This window comes from Epinephelus lanceolatus, chromosome 10 (genome assembly GCF_041903045.1).
Source record: "Epinephelus lanceolatus isolate andai-2023 chromosome 10, ASM4190304v1, whole genome shotgun sequence".
NCBI lineage: Eukaryota > Metazoa > Chordata > Actinopteri > Perciformes > Serranidae > Epinephelus > Epinephelus lanceolatus.
Window position 1 is genome coordinate 28929326 of NC_135743.1, and position 23518 is coordinate 28952843.

General features: G+C 39.3%; 1 protein-coding gene across 2 annotated transcripts in view; it reads left to right on the forward strand.

The window, feature by feature from the left end:
* Positions 1-23518, forward strand: part of adcy2a (adenylate cyclase 2a) — an 81131-nt gene that overhangs the window by 31120 nt on the left and 26493 nt on the right. The window contains exons 4-7 of one of the 2 annotated variants that reach the window (XM_033640296.2): positions 14383-14532; positions 19416-19564; positions 19784-19895; positions 20056-20183. In XM_033640296.2, the coding sequence (XP_033496187.1) occupies positions 14383-14532; positions 19416-19564; positions 19784-19895; positions 20056-20183 (539 nt within the window). The remainder of the gene's footprint in view (positions 1-14382; positions 14533-19415; positions 19565-19783; positions 19896-20055; positions 20184-23518) is intronic. The other variant, XM_078171909.1, reaches the window with a different exon arrangement.

Consider the following 23518-nt stretch of genomic DNA (forward strand, 5'->3'; position numbering starts at 1 on the left):
TGGAAATTCTTCTGAATTGAATTAAAGAATTTAGATTATTTATGCTATTTCCATCATTAAAATATTTCGTACCCAAACCAAATGCCAGGATGCATGTTTTGGATATTCTTCTGAGTATGGAGGTTAAAGGTCACATGTTGTAAAAATCAGATTTCTGTGTCGTACTGTATAAATACTGTGAGAAAAAGCCCAGTCCACAGAGAATTGCACACAAGCCATACTCAGAGACTGTGCCTTTAAATGAGCCATCAGGACTTCTGTGAAGTTGTTATGTCACAGCTATACTATATAAACGTAGAAACGTCTGCTACAGTGCCGTTGCCGTCATTCCCCCTGCAATGATGGTGCAAATATGCCAAGATTGCAGATGTGGAAGTCCCAGAAATGCTGCCAAATTAAAGCAGACTTGGCTTTTTTTGGAGGGGGGCTTAAAGGGACAGATACTCAAACAGACTGTTTGGGGCAGAGGGTGAATATTGGTATATTTAGGCAGACAGTACAAGAAAAATGTGTTTTTGAAAACGAAAGCATGTAAGCATGTCCCTGCAGAAGCCCCAAATACAAGTATGAACCTTAAAATTAGCATGAGGTGGGACCTTAAAAGTGAAAGAGTTGTTCCTTTTTATGGGCTCAAAAGGTCGATGGTAAAATCTCAAACTCAGAATTTTAATTTACTCTTGTATATAGTTTTGTATAGTTGATGATTTACTACATATGCTGAAACATGGTATTCTTAAATTAAAACACTAACACACAACAGCAGCTGAATTGAAATGTATTCTTCAATTTCTTTGCCATAGTTGTGACAGAGGATAATGTTGAAAAAAAAAAACCCTACTTCGACAGTGTTGTGTCAGACTAAGATACTAAGACTGGAAGATAATGAAATCAATGACAGGAATATGGGAGGAAATTTAAGACAATAGAAATGACAAAACAAAAATAAGAGTGATGACCAGCGTCAAAGAGCAGACAATATGCATGGGAGGAAGGGGAAAATCATCTTATTCAGATATTCTTTCCAGAATTATGCAAACAGTTCACACAGAACACCCCATTGTCTTGCTTTTTGCTGTCAATGGCTTTATATTTTTAGATTTTAGTTAAGCCAATGCTCAAGCCTGATGTAGGAGTAGATATAGATAGTATATACGATGCATTTTAATGTTCAATGTGGGAAGTTTTGATTAACAATATGGAGGAACTATGAACAAAACACTTTAAATGGGACTGAATAGAAATAAAGGGTGTGATGCCTTTTAATTTCACCTGCTAATGAAGATATTTTATTATCTGTTTTCTTTTACTGGTAAGCAGTGACTGACATATTAGGTAGGCAATCCTAACCTTTTGCACAGTCTGTCTGTGTCAGCTTGAAAAGGCATTGTTGGGAGGAGACAGATTGCTGCTCAATCGGCAGTCAAGATGGCATGCCGGGCTTGATGTGACTTTGCCAAGGAACGAAATGCCCACTAGTAAACACAGACTCCGCCAAATCCTGGCTGCTCTGTTTCGTTATCCGTATTTTATTTGTTGTCCGTGACAGTCATGTTGTTTTCTATCAGTTTGTTGACTCTACTCAGGGTCAAGTCTGTATATGTGATTCCGAGGACTACAGGGGATGGATTTGTTATAATTATGGTGAAAATACAGTATGTGTGTACAGTATTTGGAGTCACATTTATGTTTAAGATATGTATCAAAGAAAAAAATCATCATGAAAAAATACATTCTCCAAATCCAGGTTATTAATGGTTACATATTTGATTTTATATATATTTTCTAAGTCTGAATAGTTTCAAAAATGGACCCTTTTATAGGAAGAGAAAGATCATCCCATCCATATCACTGAAAATTGGACCATACAGTTGAACATTTTGCGCTCAATGGACATTCCAGATGGCTACAGCCTGCACATACATTATAAAACTCATTTTAGGTAAATACTTATTTGATAAGCAACAAAAATAGTATTGCTATTTGACAAAAAAATAAACACTCCTAAAACTATCATACTTGGCACTTTCCCCTAGAAACCCCCGTTACATGAGCCAAAGGTAACCTCCTGTGCAATTTTGGCAGTTCTGGGTCTAAACAGAGGAGTGCAAATACAGTGGAGAAGAAACAGGTGACAAACATGTCGTTTTTACACTATACAACACTTAAACAATAAATAGATTAAAAAATGTTTAGTACAAATAGTATCCACAATTTTTTATTAATTGATATAATAATTAGTCTCTGTATATTAATTAAAGATACATTTTATATGCTTTGTTACACAATGACCCACAATTGGAATATTTAAACACTTTGTTGACAGGCTTCCCAACATTCACAGTAAGTACTAAAAATGACAGTGTAAAGCATGCTACACTAACACTACAGCATAGACACCTCCAAGCCAGCTTGCTTTAATTATGAACAGAAGTGACTATGCAGTGTGTGCATGTTAGTGTGCATTTTACACATAAGGCACAGGCTACCCTTGTGATAGGCTCGTTCTTGTTTCAGAGGAATATTGGATCCGTTAGTTTTGCCCAAAGCAGCTGGGAATATCAAATGAAAGGCAGACTAAGGTTCTTAGTAGATTTAGGTTGAAATGTCCCCACAGGGCTTATAATCAAAATTTTTCATATCACCAGCCAAAATTGCTTCCAGATATTAATGAATAATGATAAAACATTTCACTAGTATCCACAAACCACATTACAAGTAGTATTAATCAAAACTATTGCTCATTATATTCGTTTTTTAATTTTAAAAAATTGATAACTTGTTTATTTATTCAGACAGGTGAGAATCAGACAACTAGCCAACAATTTGATTATAAAAATACCATTTCCAGTACATAAACAGTTTCATTCAGTTTCAAACTTAGTAGCTTTTATGAGAACTTTCAGCCACATCCTACAGCCTTCTTTGTGATTGAACGTGATCAGGGTTCATTATGTGACCTGAGTACAGAACTAATACGAAGTAGTTCTGTAAGGTTTCTGAGTTCTGTACTTAGGCCACTTCATGATGTCAGTTACTACTTGTTGGAGAAGGCCACAGGATACAGTTAAAGGCACTAGGCAAAGCAATGAAAGCAATGAAAAACCATGCATGTTGGACTGTATGTTTCATCCTAGTTATCCTGACATTTTGGCCTGTGCTCTGCATAACTTTAAAAGCGGTGTAACAATGAATTGGTGTATCAAACAAAATCTCATATCTGTCTGTCTGGAAAGAGGCCTTGTTTGTGTTTTACAAACAAAGTGCGAGTTGGTGATAAACTATTAAAACATTAAATGTCAGGGAGAAAGAGCACAATAATGACCATATTGACTTCTTTTGGAATTCTAGGGCTGGTACCCACTTTGCTGTTGTACAGCCAAAAACAGATGACTCTTCTCTTCAGTGTTTTGTCAAAAGCTGCAGGTGGGACGAAATTTGAAGGAGGTGGTTGCCTCCTAATTCTCTATGCAGGAAAAACCCAGGATAAGTTCTATTTATTCAAACTAATTTTAGAAAACCTGTCAATACTAGCAGTCAGTCCTTTATGACCAGTAACCAAAGATAGATTACCACACAAAAGGATTTAGCAGTCGGGGTTTTAAACACAACACAAAATGAATCACTGCAAAAAATCTTTACATGTGAACTATTAATTAAAAATCTATACAGTGTTATTGAGAATTGATACAGTATCACAAAACATAATATCCTATGTGTCAATATTTTCTGTATCTTTAATGGCAATATTGAATTATTATATGATTTTTTCATCAGTGTGTTGAAGTACCTTAGATTGTCAATTATTTCATTTGCTAAATTAGACATTTATCCCTTAACAGCTTCTAAGGATTTCAAGCAAATTACCTATGTCGTGATATGTCTCAGTATTAGGATTCGAAATTTACATTTACTGTGAAAGAGGATTTCATCCATATTGCCAACTCCTCATGTGTAATATGTGTGTCTCTTTCTTTGTGTGCTTACTTTATATTTTTGCCTTTTGTGTGTGTCAGACGGAGAGAGTGCATGCATGCATTTTCCTCTTCTCTGTGTCTCTGGCAATACGCCAGTGTCAGTTCAACCCTTTGTGTCAGGACAGGCTCTGGCTTACATGCTCCTTTTTAGATAAGAGCATCGAGGTTGGGTGACAGAATGCTCCAAGGCTAATGTGTCAGAGGGTAACTACTGAACAGCAGCTATGAAAACCTCTCCAGCTTTCAATGTAGCATTTGCCAAGGTGAGGCTGATGGATTTGTAGCGTCACAACTTAATGTTTAATCAGATGGCAAATTGGCCAATATGTGTTTTTTTACTACACTATCTGACTTTTTTGGCCTTCCTGAAGAGTAACCTCTGGTTGGACAACGTGTATATACACTGAAAAATATTGGCACCCTTACGTTATGATAAACACTGTTTCTTCTAGACAATTGTGACTTTAAACATAGTTAGATAGTATATGTATTTCTTTGGGAGAGGAACAAATCAAAAAAAGCTGGAGGAAAGCTTAGTACACACAGAAATGGTTGTGAAATTATTGTTGGGACCTTTTTCGAAATTGCAAGAAATAATTGGGTTAGCAGCAGTTGATTCACCTTGAACTCACCTCTGGTGAGCCACAGGTGCCCAATCTAATAATCACTCATTCAACCAGCTAAATGGAGCAAGTACTCATTCTGTTGTTTTGTGTCCCTGTGTGAACCACACTGAGCATGAAGAAAAGTAAAAAAGCAGAGAATAGTCTGGAGGCCAGACAGAAGGTTGTAGCTGAGCATGGACAATCTCAAGCCTAAAAGTCCATTTCCCGAGGTCTTGATGTTCTGGTGTCCACTGTATGCAATCAAGAACTGGCCCACTGTACTGTAGCCAACCTTTCTAGAAGAGAATGCAAGGGAAAGTTGACAAAAGATTGCAGCAAAGAATTGTGCATATGGTGAAGAAAGGAGAGCTGAGAAACCTGAGATAACTGCAAAACAGATTCAAGCTGTGCCTTGAATTTGTGTGTGGCATCATGAAATCAGGACATTGCCGGGGTATTTTGCAGTGCTATGTTCCACCCAGTGTCACAAAGCTGTGTCTGTGTCAAAGTTCATGCCCAATGCCCCATGCCAATGACCCAAAACATGTTAAAAAGCACCTAGGAATGGTTCTAAAGAAAGCGGTGGACTGTTCTAAAGTGGTCAGCAGTGAGTCTAAATCTAAATTTCATTGAACACTTGTGGAGAAATCTTAAAGCAGCAGCTGGAAAAAGGCACCCTTCAAATCGAAGAGAACTCTAGCAGTCTGTAAAAGAAGAGTGGGCCAGAAGAGAGGTGTAACAATCTTACTGAAGTCTATAGGAAGCGCTTGGTAGCAGTAGTTTGCTCCAAATGCTGTGCTACCTAATATTAAATCTAAATAAAATATTAAAGCATTCAGGCCTGTCTGTTCTCTTTGTGTATGCCACAAATGCATTCGCTCACTAGTTGAACATGGTAAAGGCTAACTGATCAGACCATATTACTTTTTTTCCCACATCTCTTTAGACCAGTTCTCATGAGTTTTGCACCACTGAACTCTTAAATGTGCATTCATATTCGTAATGAGGGGTTTGAGGGGATCTGATCACCTTCTGAATCGACATTCTCAGTCACTTGAGGAAGAGTTGCTCTTTTGTTTTTCCTAACTGTACATATCTTACTAATGCATGAGCGTCACAGTTATCAAATGTGCACTGTCAACCACTATTGTCAAGCCTAAGTACTGCAGTCTCCCCTGTAGATCTAAATGCAGATGTCTGTCTTTGTGACAGAATTTTCTGTAATCCGTGCCCCAACAATGAACTGTCTTTCAAATTCACTTTCTTTTCCTCTTGCCATCTTGATACAAAATCAGAATCAACTGGGCCTGCTCTGCAGTTTCGCACATGCCACAGAGAATAATTGGATCCTGATTGCTTGATTATACCATGCAGTGCACCTGTGTAGAAGCCTCTGCATTTGTTATGTTTCTCCAATCATTTATTCAGGTTTTCATTTGTCACCCATCTCTATGATGTAAAAATACATCTAAAGATTGACTTACAGTAGCAGTCCAAATTGGATCCCTGTTCCCCTGATCCCCGCGTTTTGAGGTGTTGGGGGGGAAAAACATATCTAAATGATTTAATCTTTAAAATGTCAAAAATAATAATAATAAAAAAAGGGGGTTAGGGTACTGCCGAAGTGCTTTTTTTTTTTATCAACGACCTCAAACCCAGAGGTTAATCCTTACGTTTGAGTTGCAGACATGTTATTTTGACTGCACTCTAATTATGAATGCATTTTCATTAGTTGCTTACAGAGATGGGGATGTTAAGGTCACTGGTTCAGATACTTTAATCTGCTGGGAAAAAAATTGGTGAAGAAGGTTACATTCTGGACTATCTAACAGCTGCAATTTTTAAGCAGCACTAACATCTTGATGGCGGGAACAAAAAGACCATTTGATTTTGTCTCAATGCTTCTAGTTCTACTACAAACTGTTGCCGATGTGCACGTGGGCTGCATATAACCCATAACTGTTTCAGTAATGATTTCCTGCCTAAAATTTTACTGTATTAGACTGTATTTGTACCAGGCAGATTCAAATTATCTTTAACCATGCCACTGACAACAAAAAATGTTGTCTTTGTTGGCTTACTTAGCTAAAAAAGGATAACAGCTGAATAAACCCCTTGTGGACATAAAATAGTACGTTGTTGCTCAAGTGCACCGTGAAGGCTCTTTAAAGGAACACTTTTTGACATTTTGGGGAAAAATGCTTATTTGCTCTTTTGCCGAGAGTTAGATGAGAAAATCCACAACATGCCTGTACAGTAAATGTGCAGCTAGTGCCAGCAGCCAGTGTCTCCACTGGTTGCCTGGCAACCTCACGGTGACGACAGGACACCAGGAGGTGACTGTGCCTGGCCAAGAAACACACACAGCTCTGTAAAACTGCAACATATTGTTTGTTAGACTTTGGGTATTGAGTGGATGAGACTGTTTCCCCCTTGTTCCAGTCCTCATGCTGAGCTCAGCTAACTGGCTGCTGGCTACACATTTATTATATTGACGTGTGAGTGTTGTCAATATTGTGATCTAAAAATAAAGTTAATAAGCGTATTTCCCAAAATGTCAAAGTATTCCCTCGGAAGCTCACACGTGCACGCACACAGACACATTCACTGACACACACAATCACATGCATGAATTTGTGGTCTGTTGGATTTTAATTTTAATTTCATTTAATTTAGATATTTCACACTCAGCAATATGTAGGAAAAAAACAAAACACCAGTCTATTCAGAGGAGATTTGTAAATGTCAGCCATTAAATGTCCACACTCTTGCTCATTGCTCTAGTGTGCATACAAACTGCCCAGGGGGTATTAAGTAAAAGGGAACCATGCTGACATCTCCAGTTTGTCAAGTCCATTAAACTTTACACTGCTGGCTCATTGGAGTCTTAATGAACCAGCTCATTTATTGAAGAGGTGAAAGCTCTCTGTTGGGTCCAGATTTATGCACAGGTACTATTTAAAAATGTTTAATTCCACTTTTTCTCGCATGGAGTGTGTACAACAGTGATGTATTGTTATATTATTGTATTGGTAATTTCTTTAAACTTTATTCTTCTCTGTTACTTAAAGGTGGGAAGACTGATCTGGCTACTTGATGTAAAATTCTAACTAATCTTTTAGTATTGCTACACAGCTCTGCTTTACAGCCGTTGAATTCGCCTAAAGGATAAAATATGTATTATGTAAAAAACGTCTCTTATTTTCAAGTGGTTAGCGGTTTTCAATGAAGGTATGAGTAGGACTTCAGGATACTCCATGTTTTATCTAAACTGAAGTTAAACTCAATGCCGTGATAAGCGTGTTATTAAATCGCAGCCTCCCCTCTCAGAGCCAAAAAAACCTTCAGTTGCATTCTTTATTAATTGTTGAGTGTTAAATCATCAATAATTCATCACAGCACTGACACTCTATTTGAGCTATCACTGATAGATTTCACACAGACTCTCAGCAGTTGCAGCTGTTGCATATTATAAGTATTTTTAGGGGAAGTAGGACTTCATATGAATCCAAATGAAAAGTTTCACCTTTGCTGACTTGACTTTCATTAGTTTCTCATATCTCCTCTTTTCATTTGAAAATCGAGCTTGGAGCAATGAGAGACCATCTGTTTTCATGCATATGTCACCCAGAGTTTAGACTTCCAAGTACATCCTCTCTCCTGAGAATTGTGATGGGAAGAGTCACAGTCAACTGTACATAATGTAATTTCTGTAGAAGGGATCATAAACAGAGAAACTCCCCCCCCTGTGCGAAAATCGTCATAATGATCAAGCTCCAGAGGTCAGAGACTCTCAGGGCATAAAAAGGTAGCAACTGAGACAGGTCATTAAAACAAGAGTCACCTTCATGCTGATCTCAGAAAGTTGACGTGTACACATGGTAGTATAATAACAGCCAATAGCCCATATAGGACTCAGCTCTCTGATTTATTCAATCCCAGAATTCACTAGTCAACTCAAAGTCCTTTAGAGGCCATCCTCACCTAACCCTGCTGTTATCTGTAATTGGGTACCAGTGAGGTACGGCTGATTCACACAGCTGACCTTTGAGACAGCCTGGATCGCTGTCAGTGTCTTGTCTAACGTATGTCAGATCATAGAGAAGCACCCAGGACTAACTGATTGTAATCAGTTGAACAGTTAAAAAAAACCTCATACATAAAAGGCAACGGTTCACAAGTTTGTGATTTGCTGGATGACAGGTTTGTCAAACATATTAAATAACTTTGTTATATTTATGATTTTTGTAGCATACCAAAAACATCAGACTCTGTTTTTTTTTTCCTCCTTAAAAAAGATAAACTCCAGTAAGGAACCCCCGTATTTGTCTTGGCATTCTGGTGTCAAGTAAGGCCACTTAAGGGAAATCTTCTGAATCCAAAGGAAGCAGCAATTCAAACTTTAGTAAGAATTGGCTTCTTTAAAGCAGCGAGTAGGTTGTCAGCCTAGAGCTAGACTGCTTTTCACCACCTCTGCCAGCCACAAATAAGAAGTAAATTACATCTAACATCACATAGAAGTTTTGAGGACTACAAAATTGCAAACAGTTCTATCTGATGTATTGGGCTTTCTAGTGCAGCTCATTTGTGATTGACATACTCACAAAGAAGGAATGAATGGGTAACTGAATGGATTTTTAGTTAAAGCAGCTGTGCGGAACTTTTCGTTGATTATAGCGCCCCTTTGGTCGAAGCGGTATGACACCCACAGCCTGGTGTCATAAAATTCCAACTGCAGCCGGCAATTACAGCATGCATTTGTTTTGGAGAGCGAGAGGATTAAAGCAACCCTTACCTTTCTTGCATTTCACACAGCACTTAGAAAAAAATTGAACATCCACAACTCCCTCCTCCCTCCAAAGTCCCATCCTCCTCCTCCTGCAACTCCACCTCCCTCCAACGGCCTACTCCCCCCTCCTCCATTACGTCCTCATTACATCTATGATAGACATAGGCGTTGTCATGGTAACGTTAGATACACGGAAGAGGAGGGCGAGTGTAACGTTACAAATGTTTTAAAAACTTAACCGGAGTCAGTGATGACAGATGGGTTTTAGAATAAGGTTACAGTGCTAATGTTTGATAGTAGCGTTAACGTTACTAGTAAGTGGAAACACACAAGGAAGATAACGTTAATGTTTCAGAGGCTACGCTACAGTAGGCTAACGTTAAACATTAGCAACTGGGTGCTGTGTTGTCATATATAACATTATGAACTGAGCTGAACTTCTTTGTCATTTTTATGCGCAGCACAAAAAAACGAACTGACATTTCGCATACCCCAAGCAAAAAGAAACAAAACATTTAAAAACAATTTGTGCAACATATAAGAAAGACACATCACAGCACACCACGGAGCTTACCAGATGATGCAGCCTCCCTGTCTGCTCTGTGTAGCGTTAGCCTCCTTAGCTCAACACCGGCGTCTTATATGTTACCAATTATCCGTGTCTCAGTGAACACAAGGACGCAACAGTCCCTCACTCCTCAGTTAGTGGATCTCCGTTGTCGGATGTAATCCATTTCGTGTCCAGCAAGCAGACGTTCGCCGGAAGGCTGCTGGGAACAGCTGGTTTGACGGGGTTGGCTGTTAGCATAGAGCTAACCCCTCCGCGCTCCCCCGCTCCTGCGTCCTAACACAGCGCTGCCGGCATCTTCCCTTCGGGACAGCTCCAGGCGAAACCATGGTCATCTCAGGTTTCTAGTTTATATCCACAAGCGTCCCTGTTACTAGTTTATATCCACAAGCCTCCCTGTTTCAAGCATATTTGTTGTCTCACAGACTCAGGGGTGGAGGGTGTGGGGGGGATGTTACGCGAGTGGTTACGTCTGTCGGAGGCCTCCACGTGGGGAAGACAGACAGGACAGGAGAAAAGGTTAGGTGTTATGCGTTCAGCAATGCCCGTTGCGTACTGCTTACTCGAAGAACACTGTAAACACGGCTCCTTCTTCTTCTGTGGTTTAATCACTGCGGGCCGCTGCGGGCAAGTAGAATCACTTCCGCCTCGGGTGCCATATTCTGGTTTGCTGACTTCCGCTGTGTGTCCGACCCGAGCGAGGCTACACTAAATAGCCATATAGAGAAAGACTTTTTTGTCGCTGTTGGGTTCAAATAAATATGCGGATCTTCAAGGGGGGGGTGATGCGAACTAGGGGCAGTTTTATTAATGGTAAAAAGTTCCGCACAGCTGCTTTAAATATAAAGATGCTTTAAGGTTATATAAAGTGAGATTATAAAAATATTGCATCCAATATATGGGCTGCTGAAAAACCTTTTTATAAAGCAGCTCACAAAGGCCCCAGTCCATCCTCTTCTGCTTGCTTTCAGTCATTCAGTGTACTTGTCTGAAGCCTATGCCCTCAACACTATTTTGTAGCACAATGTTCAGACTGTTTTGTTAGACTTTCTATGGAAAATAAGCAGTCATGAACTAAGCCAGGCTTGTAAATGTAATGCCTTTAATTTTGACAAAATAACTTTCAGTGTTTGGAAATCTGCAGAGGTGATGATAAATTCAGTGGACAGCAAGAGAGACGCCTGTCCCAAATACAGTGAATAGATGTGAGCATAAACTCAGCCAACAGACCTCACAGGCACATGGCCCCTGCCCCTGATGTTTGCTTTTGTCAAATATAAAGCAGAGACAGGTACTTTCACAGTGTTTACATTCATCTGATATTTATTTAGAACAGCATGTGTATCTGAGCATAAAAAGCAGATCCTGTTTTCTTAGTCAATATTGTATACATATGTACTCAAGCGTTATTGGGTATTTTAATTGGTATTTCTGTTGTGCATTGTTTTATAAATGTTATAGAACAGTCATTAAACTGTGGTGAAGAGTAATCATTATCTTGTTATTCAAGACAGAACAGGAGGAGGTGTCTTGAGTTAACTGGTGGCAAAAGGTTAATGTTTTAGTACTAATTTGGTGGACAAAGTTTGCAACCGTATATGAAAATCATCTATATGATCTGTGGGAGGTATTTATAAGTATAGCTTGACAACAGCCTGTGTGGTGTGTGTGTTTGTTTGCGTTACACTTGCCTTTGCCTGGCTTGCAGCTCTATAAAATGTAGACTAATAGTTTTTTTGTGTAAAAAGAAATATTCACTGATGGAAGTTTCCTGTTTTCAAAAGTTTGATATAAATCTTTTATACAATTACTGCTACCCTGGTTGTCTACTGGCAGTTCACTGTTGGGATTACATAAACCAAACAGTTTCCATTAACTATTGTGAGCTAAAAAATACATGACATGGGCAGTTTTATACTTTTGTCTTTTGCTCTGAGTGTTTTTTACTGATATAAACTGTTTGGTCTTGAGCAAAAGGTCACAGGCTTAATGTCCTGTAATGTAAATCTGTTGGTCACATTTACGTCAGAAAAAAGAGAGAAAGCAAATTGCCAGTGGTCAGTGTGACAAGAAGGTCACAATTATGTTGGAAAGAAAGACAAAGACTGCAAGTCAAAGGAAAACAGGTGGATGAGACAAGGCAGGGAAATGAGAGTGAATGGGACAGAGAATGACAGAAAATATTCTTTGCAAAGATGCAGTGGGAGATAACCATTAAATTGTCCATTTGCTTTAAATTGCAAAATATTGAGCTCAAGGTTATGAGGACTCCTGGGTGTTTGTACATTCACCTGTCATCACTGGGCCACGTCCTATCATATTAACTCCTCTAATTGAACTTACTGTGTAGTACCGCCAAGAGGGATGCATGGAATGTGAATGACAGTAAAGCACAGTTTTAAAATGAAAGTAAAAAGAATAGACTGCACTTTTTACAGGTCACATTTTGCATACTACGGATATAGTCACGAGCTTTCATTGCAGTAAGCATTTATTTTTTTGTGACATATTTAACACATTGTATTCTCTGCTGTTATGGAGTGATATTGACAAAAAAAGGGGGGCAGTGTACGTAATGACTTCCACACAGTGAGGGGTAATACAATAGCTGTCATCTTTATGACCGTCCTTGGACATCAGCTCTTTCTATTTATCCATTTCTTATGGTAAACCACTAAATGCAGTTCAGCATGACTTTTTTATAATGATCATGTACAGTATGTGCCCTGAATGCATCATTGATCTTCTTTGTACCTGCTGGACAAAGAGTTGGGCCTGACAATGTGAAAACAGGAGTATACAGCAGTGCTTTTGGCCCTGGGAGGCTGTAATGCTATGCACATAGTGGAAAACAACATTATTGAATGGATGAAAAATGGAGACATCCTTGCTAATATTCTAGATCCTGAAAACTAGTGGGGCAGAGGATGCTGAGTTTGGCCTGATGGTGATGTTAAGTCATCAAAATCAAAATGACTGATCTCTCTCTGAAGTTTTGATCTTATCGGGCTGAGCTTCACTTTGTCAGACTTTGCTTTCATCTGTCTGATACAGGGTGCACAAATGGGCAAGTAAGCAGGAGAAAGTATGTACAACACAGCCTTTTTTGTAATGTGTTATGTGTAAAAATGCTAACATTGACAGGTTAGCTTGTTATTGACTGAGGAAGTACCAGATGTGGACATATTGTTGTCTTGTGATGGACAAGATTTATGGCTACCAGCAATTAGAAAACTACAAATGTACTATTGTTTCAACTTTGATATAAAGTTAAAAGACCACAGAGTTCACAAGGCTATTCAGTGGCCATCTTATTAATTAGTGTCAGACTTCAAACATTAGATCCAGATATTATTTACTAAACTGAGTGTAGATGTGTTAACAAAGGTGTAGAACACTGGCTTAAGATGGGGCCATTTGTATTTTTGTGTCAACTGCTGTAGTTTTCCTGCATGCTTGGCGGACAAAAGTTCCTGTTGGTTGTGAATCAACCTTACTGCTAGAGGCCTTTTAAATCCTACACACTAGACCTTTAATAAAATTATTTATTATAATAAATACATGTAAAGCATGATTAACAGAACATTTGTCACTTCAGCCATGCTATGGTCCAATAGAGCCTGTAGCAGGCTGTGTTTTTTGTTGAAATTACACTAATTAGGAAACAGACAGGCCTCCTGTACGATGAACTTGAACTCAAGGGAAAGTCTATTTATGTAGAGAAGAGGTGCGGACACATCATAATCTACTGAGTTTATTTTTGGTCCAGTTTTCATCCAATTTTTTCAGCAGGGTAGAGGGAAGGTTGATCAAGCCACACTAAAGCCAAGGCAGAGAACACGCACTATTTTTGACACTGTTTTTAGGCAATAAATAAGAGAGTAGGGGTAGTACAGTCACACATCCAATTTCTTTTTCTTACCATTGTACTGTATTTCTATCTCTGAGGGGCTGTGGAAACTGTAGCCTTAAAATAACTGATTCACAGGAAAATGACTAAAGCTGTGTTGTTTATGAATGCCACATTGCCCTTAAATACATTGTGCGGTGCTGGATGTCGACATCACTGCAGGTTCTCAGTTGCCAGGGCCAAGTACCCTTGAGGAAAAGCTTTTGTCCTATTTCTGACTGAGAGGTTTTTCTTAAACCTTAGTTCCATGTCATAAAAACTCATTGCCTCCTCAGGATACAGCTGTTTCATGACCTGATTCTTGTCTTTAATCTCTGATCAGTGGAGATAAAATGGCTTTTGTGATTGTGCCTGTTCCATTTATGTAAAATAAAACATTAAGAGATAGTTATGTTGAATGTATCCCTCACAGCTCTGTAACTGCTCCTTCAAATAAGTGCCACATCACTCGTCACTCATTAATGTTTCTCTTGTAGATTATTTTTTGTTTGATATTTACCTAATACCAGCTTTGTCTGTCCTCTGTTCCTGTACAGATTTTGGCCAATATTATCATTTTCATGTGTGGCAACATGGCGGGGGCGTACCACAAGCATCTGATGGAGTTGGCACTTAAACAGACTTATCAGGACACCTGCAACTGCATCAAGTCCCCAATTAAACTGGAGTTTGAGAAGAGACAACAGGTAAAGTTGTCAGAGTCTTAATGACTAGTGAGCCAGTGAAAGTCAGACAGGCAGTGACTGAATACATGTTCTGCAGTAGTTTTGCTGCTGCTGCTGCTGCTGCTGATGATGATGATGGTGATGGTGATTACAATAATGATGAAAATGATGGGGAAATGAAAATATTTACGAATGAGGGATAGATTATGTAAGATGAATGGGGAGAGTGTGGTAGTTATGGTAATGATGATTATGATTATAATGATGACGGCAGTGTCTGTGTAAGGCAACAAATGAGAGAGTAGATAAATTAAAACATTATGACTCACCCAGGACTTAGAGATTGATGTTTAATCCAGAGCGACGTGGCTGATGTTGATTCAAAAGGGGTTTTTGAGTTATTGTATTTTTTGAGTTGTTAAGCATCCCATCAACAAGCATTTAGTATTTATCTTCTTGCTGTGTTACAGAATTGTACTTAAAATTTGTGAGTCATATGATTCAGCTCTAAACATAGCTGTCAGTGCTTGACTCCTGTGGTTTAGGAAGGGAAGGAATCCACAGAGGTTTCGTGTCAGGAGTTGTGTTTTACAGAATGTGGTAACTGTTAATGACCTCAGTTAATGTGATGATTATGTTGAGTCCCAAGAGTCTACTGCATGTGCTACATCCTCTGTACTAAAAGCTCCTTGGCAACCTATGGCTGCTGGCTGAAATCTTTGCAGCTGATTAACAAGATGTAAGAACATCTGCAGCAAATGAATCCCTTTACAATGAGACCATGGACATCCATCCATTTTTTTTTTTTTTTTGGGCCATTTTGCCTTTAATCGATAGGACAGTTAAGCGTGAAAGGGGGAGAGAGACAGGGAGTGACATGCAGCAAAGGGCCACAGGCTGGAGTCGAACTCGGGCCGTTGCGGCAACAGCCTTGTATATGGGGCGCCTGCTCTACCACTAAGCCACCGACGCCCCGACATCCATCATTGGTTGTTTTTTGTGTTTGTGCTTGTACTGTGCAGCATTTTGGATGACAGTGACTAGGTAGTGATACAGCCTCAGGCAATCATATATGATTAATCACATAATATACATACAGCATTTTTAGATGACACTGTCTGACAATACGGGGGGCTTCAACATTTTTTTAATGTGCTGTTGGTCACATACAATATCTTGAATACTGGTGATAAGATTTTCTCAAAACCCCTTATAATGAGTGACCTCGCTGTTACATGACTATTTGCTTTTTTCTACTGAACACAATTGAGAAGCACAAAGTTTTATTCCACTGAATCTGTCTTTCCAGATGATTGCTTTTATTCCTTCTTAAAATACATTTATTTGTTTATACTTTTGTCTCTTTTAAACCCCCTTGAAATTCTAAGAAATGTGTTTGAAATCTGTTTGTGTGCAGATGCTAGTGTCAATAATACTTTCTTCTCCCTGTGATAGCCAACCAGTAATATTGTATGTACGTCTGTGCCTTTCTCCACATGCTGTGTGTAAAGTTGGAACAGATTAGTATGGTGATTACAGGTGAATGCAGGCGGTGCTGCTGCCTGCCAGCAGCATGGCTTCCTGTGAGAAACTAGCAAGGTGTTGATTAAAGTTTACTGCTGTGTGAGCCGGGGATGTAGGCACCTGTTCACTGCAGCTGCTGCAGTTGTAGCTTTTGGGTTCAAGCAGATGAAGGTGAATCCAGCTGCTGGTGTGAAAGTCCAGGCTTGGGTGGAGCTGGTTGTCCCTATGGTATATCCAGCTTGTGTTGTCACAACTTCCAAGAATGAAGCTGAAAATGCCTTGGGTGGAGCTTTTGTTAGTAGCCCTGGAGTGCTGCTGCTGCCTGCGACAGATGGTAGTAACTGTGCAGACACGTTTCTCTGGGGTGCTCATAATATATGCTGTTTGCTGCATGCTTTTATCCAAAGTGGCCTGCAGTACAGTGAGTGCATACATTTTCGGTGTGAGTGGTCCAAGGGGGACTATGTGAATTCATCATAAACCCGAAGCCCTGGCAGCATTTGTTAGTAGCCACCATGGATCTCTCCTTTACATAGAACCGTCTGAGCCTCTGCGGGTTCAGATGCTGTGCAGGGAGATTATCAGTGGTGCAGAAACTTTATCAGAATTGGAGGTGACATTGGCTTAAAGATCCAGTGTTTAGGATTTAGGGGCATTGGTATGTACTAGTGTTCATAATTTACAGGTTATAATCAACTGGAAATAAGAATAGTTATTTTCTTTACCTTAGAAAGAGCTGTTTACATCTACATATGAGCAGGTCCTCTTCCACAGAGTAGGTCATGTTGTTCCACAGTAGCCCAGAATGGACAAATAATGGCTACAGATTTAAAAAATTCCATTTAATATTAAGAGGCGGACCAGACCAGTATACTGAATTTTGACACTTGACTCAGCAGACGCTCCTGAGTGGAACATATTGACATTGTGTCCCACCAATAAATGAGCATACAACTATTATAACACTGCATCACATAACATCAGAGCTCTCGCTCTACACTGACTCCATTAAATATGCACTTCAGTCACATCATGTAAACATTGATATCAGCTCTGCGTTCAAGATCAGACTGGAGACGTAATCACTAAAAAGCTGGTAGCCCACCTATTTGCTGTCCTTCTAAGTTTATAATTTTACTTTTTAAACAGAAAACTATCCTGTAATATTTCCTGGAGATGACATACAATATAGCCAACACATGCTGTTATTAGCATGTCCATTTACCTTACCAGAAACCTTAGACCCTTGGCAATCTCACTCCCAGCCAGCTGACAGTAGTGAAATAAGGAGGCATCGTGTAGATAGTACCCTAGTTCCTCAATTCAAGTTATTAATCGACCATTCCTCGTTAATTGTGGTACTTTCGAAGTACCAAGTAGCATATGAACAGAAACAGGCAGTTCCTGCAGCCAGGACACCTCTTTCATTGGCTTCAAATCCAAAATGTTGTCAAATGGGTACAGTTAAAGTTTTCTTGAGAGACTCTGCCATGTCTCCTCTCTTCACCCCAAAGCACATGCATTTTCTAGTAAACAAACACTGCATGCACCACTCTGTCCCTCCCATGTCTTCTTCTCTCCTGCATCTCCTTCACATTGCCGGAGACACCGTTGTCTCCGTTAGTACCTTTATAAACAAACATCATATTATGTTCATCACGTTGAATGTTGCTAATTATTCATGCAACACAAGTTGGATTTAGCACCAAGATGTCCTCAGCACAGGTTGCTGATGTGGGCTACTTTTTAATTTGCCAGAATGTGTTATCAGTGTCACCAGATAAAGAGTTTCTAAAGTGTTTGGGGTCAAGAACAATAACTTAAGTTTTTCTGGATTTAACATTAGGAAACTGGAGCTCATCTAGGTTTTTATATCTTTAAAGCATGTTTGAAGTTTAGTTAATTGATCTGTTTCTTCTGGCTTTATCAATAGTTATAATTGTGTGTCATCTGCATAATAATGGAAATTTACAGAGTGATTTCTAATGATGTTACCTAAGGGAAGCATATATAAAGTGAACAGAAGTGGTCCGAGCACAGAACCTTGTGGAACTCTAGAACAGACTTTAGTATGTAAAGATGATTCATCATGAACGTGAACGAACTGTAATCGACTGGATAAATAAGATTTAAACGAGCTTAGTGCAGAACCTTTAAAGCCAATTAAATGTTCCAGTCTCTGTAGCAGAATTTGATGGTCAATTGTGTCAAATGCGGCACTAAGATTTAATAAAACAAGTACAGAGACGAGTCCTTTGTCTGAGGCAATCAGAAGATCATTTGTAATTTTTACGAGGGCTGTCTCAGAGCTATGATGCACTCTAAATCCTGACTGAAATTCCTCAAATAAATTATTATTGCAGAGAAAGTCCCTGAGAAAGTAGTTGCAGACCAGCGGTGTGTCTGCAACTACTTTCTCAAGGATTTTTGAAAGGGATGACACAGCAAAGGGCGGCAGCCTGGAATCAAACCTGGGCAGCTGCAAATGACTCAGCCTGCATTGGGTGCACATTCTATCTGTTGAGTTACACACTAGACCTTGCTAACTACAGGGACAGTTGGCTTTGAGAATACCTTCAATAGTCTCAGAGAAAAGCAGAAAAAGATGTTTAAGGCACCACTAAATAAACATTGATCATCCTGGTCGCTGTCAGTAAAATGAGCACTTGCAAGTTTTGTTCTTTCTCATTCTTTTTTTTTTTTAACATTGATCATTAATTTGAGTTCCAAGTCAACCTGACACAACGAAGTGCCCAATTAACCTTCACTTAGCACCTGAAGCTTTTTTGGAGGCCTGTGACATAATGGTGACAGCTTTTTGTCTCCTCCTGACGTTGCTGCTTTAGAATTAAATTAGGACTGAATTCAATTGAATACCAATTTCCTGAAAATGTAAAGCCTTTTCAGTGGCAAGACAAGATCCCTGGTGATCATACTTTGGTTGCATAAATAAATCCAAACTGTGGATGTGAAAGCTTATTTTGTTACTGAAGTCACAGCTTTACTCTTCACATTTGCATTACTGCAAGTTACACTTAATTTTGGGTCATGCCACAGAGAAAACAGTGATTCTTTGGGGCAATGAAGCCGTAAATTCTTGTAAGCAAATACCCTGAAGGTAAAACTAATAAAAATGTTGGCATATTTTGCATGTGTCAGCATTATACTTTTACTACTCTGTTGTGTGATTATAAAACACAATACTTTATTACACAGAATTAAGTAGTTATTCATCAGAAATGACTTTTTTTCTATATGAAACATTGTAATATGTTGCAGATGTTGTTTGTTTTCAAATTTAATAATATACAAATTTTTTCTTGATGTTTCTGACCATGCCAATAGTGCCTTTTCTTCTCTCTTTGTGTTTCTGCCATTAGGAGCGTCTCCTGTTGTCTCTGCTGCCAGCTCACATTGCCCGTGTGATGAAAGCTGAGATCATCCAGAGACTGAAGGGCCCAAACTTTGGCCAAATTGAGAACACAAACAATTTTCACAACCTCTATGTCCAGAGGCACACTAATGTCAGGCATGTATTATTTATTTGGATTACCACTTATATGACCAAGCAGTGTTGTAGCCTACTGTTGCTGTAAGACACATATGTGACTCATAGTATGTTTATGTTCTAGAGCAGCCCAAATGTATATTCATGGTTTAAAAAAAATACAGGTTTCTCTGGAAAACCCCTAAAATAATTACATTATAGTGCTTTGGTTAATATGTTTTTTTTTTTTTCCATCCCTAGTATACTGTATGCTGATATAGTGGGATTCACACGGCTGGCCAGTGACTGCTCACCTGGAGAGCTGGTGCACATGCTGAATGAGCTGTTTGGCAAATTCGATCAGATTGCCAAGGTAAACATTTCATTATTGGACTTTTAAATTAACACATTCTCACAAAGTGACCAAGTGATTTTCCCTCAAAGGGTTATTATGTGATTGAATTAAAAAGCTGCCTGCACTCTCTGTCAATGAGACCTTTATTTAACCCTGTGTTCCACCTTTTTATATGCAGGAAAATGAATGTATGCGGATCAAAATCCTTGGAGACTGTTACTACTGTGTGTCCGGCCTGCCGGAGTCTCTGCCAAACCATGCTAAGAACTGTGTGAAAATGGGTCTGGACATGTGTGAGGCCATCAAGTAAGTTGTCAGTTACATAATGCTGCTGAAAATGACAGTCCAATTCATGAAATGCTTGCTTCCCTGTTACTGTTAACCATACAGACATCCCCCAGCTCTACTGTACTAATGTTGAGTACACCTTTGGCATCAGTGACGTTAAAATATGTCAAAATATCTGACCAGAAATTAAAAGGCTATTTATGATGAAGAAACATGCAGAGCAGTGGCTCATTCATCATAGTCCAACCATATGTGAACTAAATGCAGAGATTAAATGCCCCTTAGAGTAAAAAATAAATACCTCATGCTGATTCTAGTGTCTGTTAAAGGGAAATTTCGGTTTATTTCAACCTGTCTCCTATTGTCCTAAATTTGTTTCAAGTGACTAGTGACATAAAAATAATAGTTAGCATGTTAGCCGTTAGCCTAGATACAGCCAGGGCGCATAGTAGCGTCAGACCTGTTAAAACGTAAGTGAAAGGGCATACTTCAAGTGCAGAGTTAGTCCACTAAACAAGCTTTTGTTCCACAAAGACCGCCTCATATCGTTAGGATAAATGTCAGAGAACATATAGAAAACGACATGTAAACGTGTTGTCTACCTTACCGGTGTGGTGCCATGTTTGTTTACCATTTAGCTCTGCTTTCCAAAGCACGGCAGAAATATCGCGAGAACAAGCAGCGATCTCATACCGTGCCTGAAATCTCGCGAGAACAAGCAGCAACAGCTGTAAGGCAGAACCGGATAGTAGCCTGAAAAGTTCATTCATTTTTTTTTTTTTTATGAAAGATTTATAGAATAATGGCTGACTTTTTGCCAGACTTCGACTTTGTGGAGGAGGAATTTGATTTTGCAGAGTTTGATGGCCACCCTTATTTATTTGAGCCAGAATACACTGACGAAGAGCTTCATGAAATTGAAAAACGGAGGAGGAGAGAGAGAGAGGCGCAACAGGTAGAGGACGAGAGAGGAGGAATGGCTGCTGCAAGGCTGCGTAGCTCTGGAGATTGGTGGTGTACCCACAGAAGAGGAATGCCTCTGTTGCAAGGAATGGGACCGGTTGCAGCCTTATTTTCAAGGTCTGGATGTGACCGAGGACAAGACACCTCCACCTGGAGTAGTATCCAGCTGGGCTTTATCTAGAGCTCACGAGATTTCAGGCACAGTATGAGATCGCTGCTTGTTCTCGCAATAATTCGGCCGCGCTTTAGAAAGCAGAGCTAAATGGTAAACAAACATGGCACCACACCGGTAAGGTAAGACAACACGTTTACATGTCATTTTCTATATGTTCTCTGACATTTATCCTAACGATATGAGGCGGTCTTTGTGGAAAAAAAGCTTGTTTAGTGGACTAACTTTGCAGTTGAAGTGCACCCTTTCACTTAGGTTGTAACAGGTCTGACGTTACTACGCGCCCCGGCTGTATCTAGGCTAACGGCTAACATGCTAACTATTATTTTTATGTCACTAGTCACTTGAAACAAATTTAGGACGATAGGAGACAGGTTGAAATAAACCGAAATTTCCCTTTAACTTAGCTACACCCTGAAAACTCTCAAGTCTTAGTACACTTCTAGAACTTTTACTACTTTTGGCAACCAGCATTTCAAAGATTGTTTGAATTTATCTAATTTATCAGTGCTGGCCAAAGTTCTTGAAGCTCTTGTGAGTGAGCAAGTTAAGGTGTTCTTACATTCTAACACCATTTTATCGAAATATCAATCAGGCTTCAGGAAAAAGCATAGTACCATCACAGCTGCAATGAAGGTGGTAAATGACATTTTTGTTGCACTTGACAAAAAACAACATTGTGCATCTCTTTTTATTGATTTGTCAAAAGCATTTGACATGGTTGACCACGATATTTTAAAACTTAGACTCTTGCAATCAGGACTCTCGGAGCAAGCAGCTAATTGGTTCACCAACTATCTCAGTAATAGGACTCAGTGCATTAAATATGATGGCCTGTGTTCTGATATTGTTACTGTCCACAAGGGGGTGCCGCAGGGTTCTGTATTAGGTCCCCTCTTATTCATTATTTATATCAATGATTTGGGTATAAATGTGACAGATGCTCATTTGCATTTCTATGCTGATGACACAGTTATTTACTGCTGTGGATCAACTCTTGTTCAGGCCATTGAATCCCTGCAGAAAGCCTTTGTTGCTGTTCAGCACTCATTACTTCAGCTGAAACTTGTTCTCAATGCAGACAAGACTAAGCTTATGCTGTTCTCTAATTCTAGGAAGAGGCCACAAATGATCCCCTCAGTGACCACTCTCGAGGGAAATGAAATAGAGGTGGTTCACGAGTATATATACCTGGGTGTCTTGATTGATGACTCCCTCACTTTCAAGCCGCATATAGAGAAACTTGTGAAGAAGCTGAGGATAAAACTGGGTTTTTACTTTCGAAATAAGCTATGTTTTTCTTTAAATGCAAAAAAGCGACTTGTTGCTGCTACCTTTTTAGCAGTGTTGGATTATGGAGACCTTTTATATATGAATGCTTCTGCTAAATGTCTTCATATGGTTGACGCTGTCTATCACGCTTCTCTGAGGCTCATCACTAATTATAAACCATTGACACACCACTGTGAGTTATACTCTCGGGTTGGATGGGCTGCTCTGGCCACCCGAAGGCTCAGTCATTGGTATACTTTTATATATAAGGCATTACTTGGTCTACTGCCTTCCTACATTTGTTCCTTGATTGCACAGAGAAGTGCTGGTCCTTACTCCTTTCGTTCTCAAGACTACTTGTTGCGTTCTGTTCCATATGCCCGTACTGAATTGGGTAAAAAGGCTTTTGTCTACTCTGCACCTTTAGCATGGAATATGTTGCAAAATGACTGGAAACTAACAGGGTTAATTTCTTTGAGCGCCTTTAAATCCAAACTGAGAATACTTGAGGCCGACTCCACTACATATACTTGTTTTTCATAATCTGCTTGTCAGTTCAATACTTTTTTCTTTTATTTGTTTGTGTTTTATCTGTGTAATTTGTAACTGTGTTTTGTACTTGCTGCTGCCTATCTTGGCCAGGTCTCCCTTGAAAAAGAGGTTGTTAATCTCAATGGGATCTTCCTGGTTAAATAAAGGTTAAATAAAACAATTAAAAAAATGGATATGTATTTAAACACAGTGCTTTTTGAACTACATGAAACAACCCATAACCCATAATGATGATCAGTACTTGCTAACCATTAGCTCAGATGAAGAGACATTTTTTCTTGATTGCCAATTTAACTGCATCGAATGTGTAGTGGTAAGGGTGAGGTCCTATCTCAAATCAAGGCATCAGTCTGAGACAAAGGGTAGGGGGCTGCGACAGAATTAATGGAGAGAT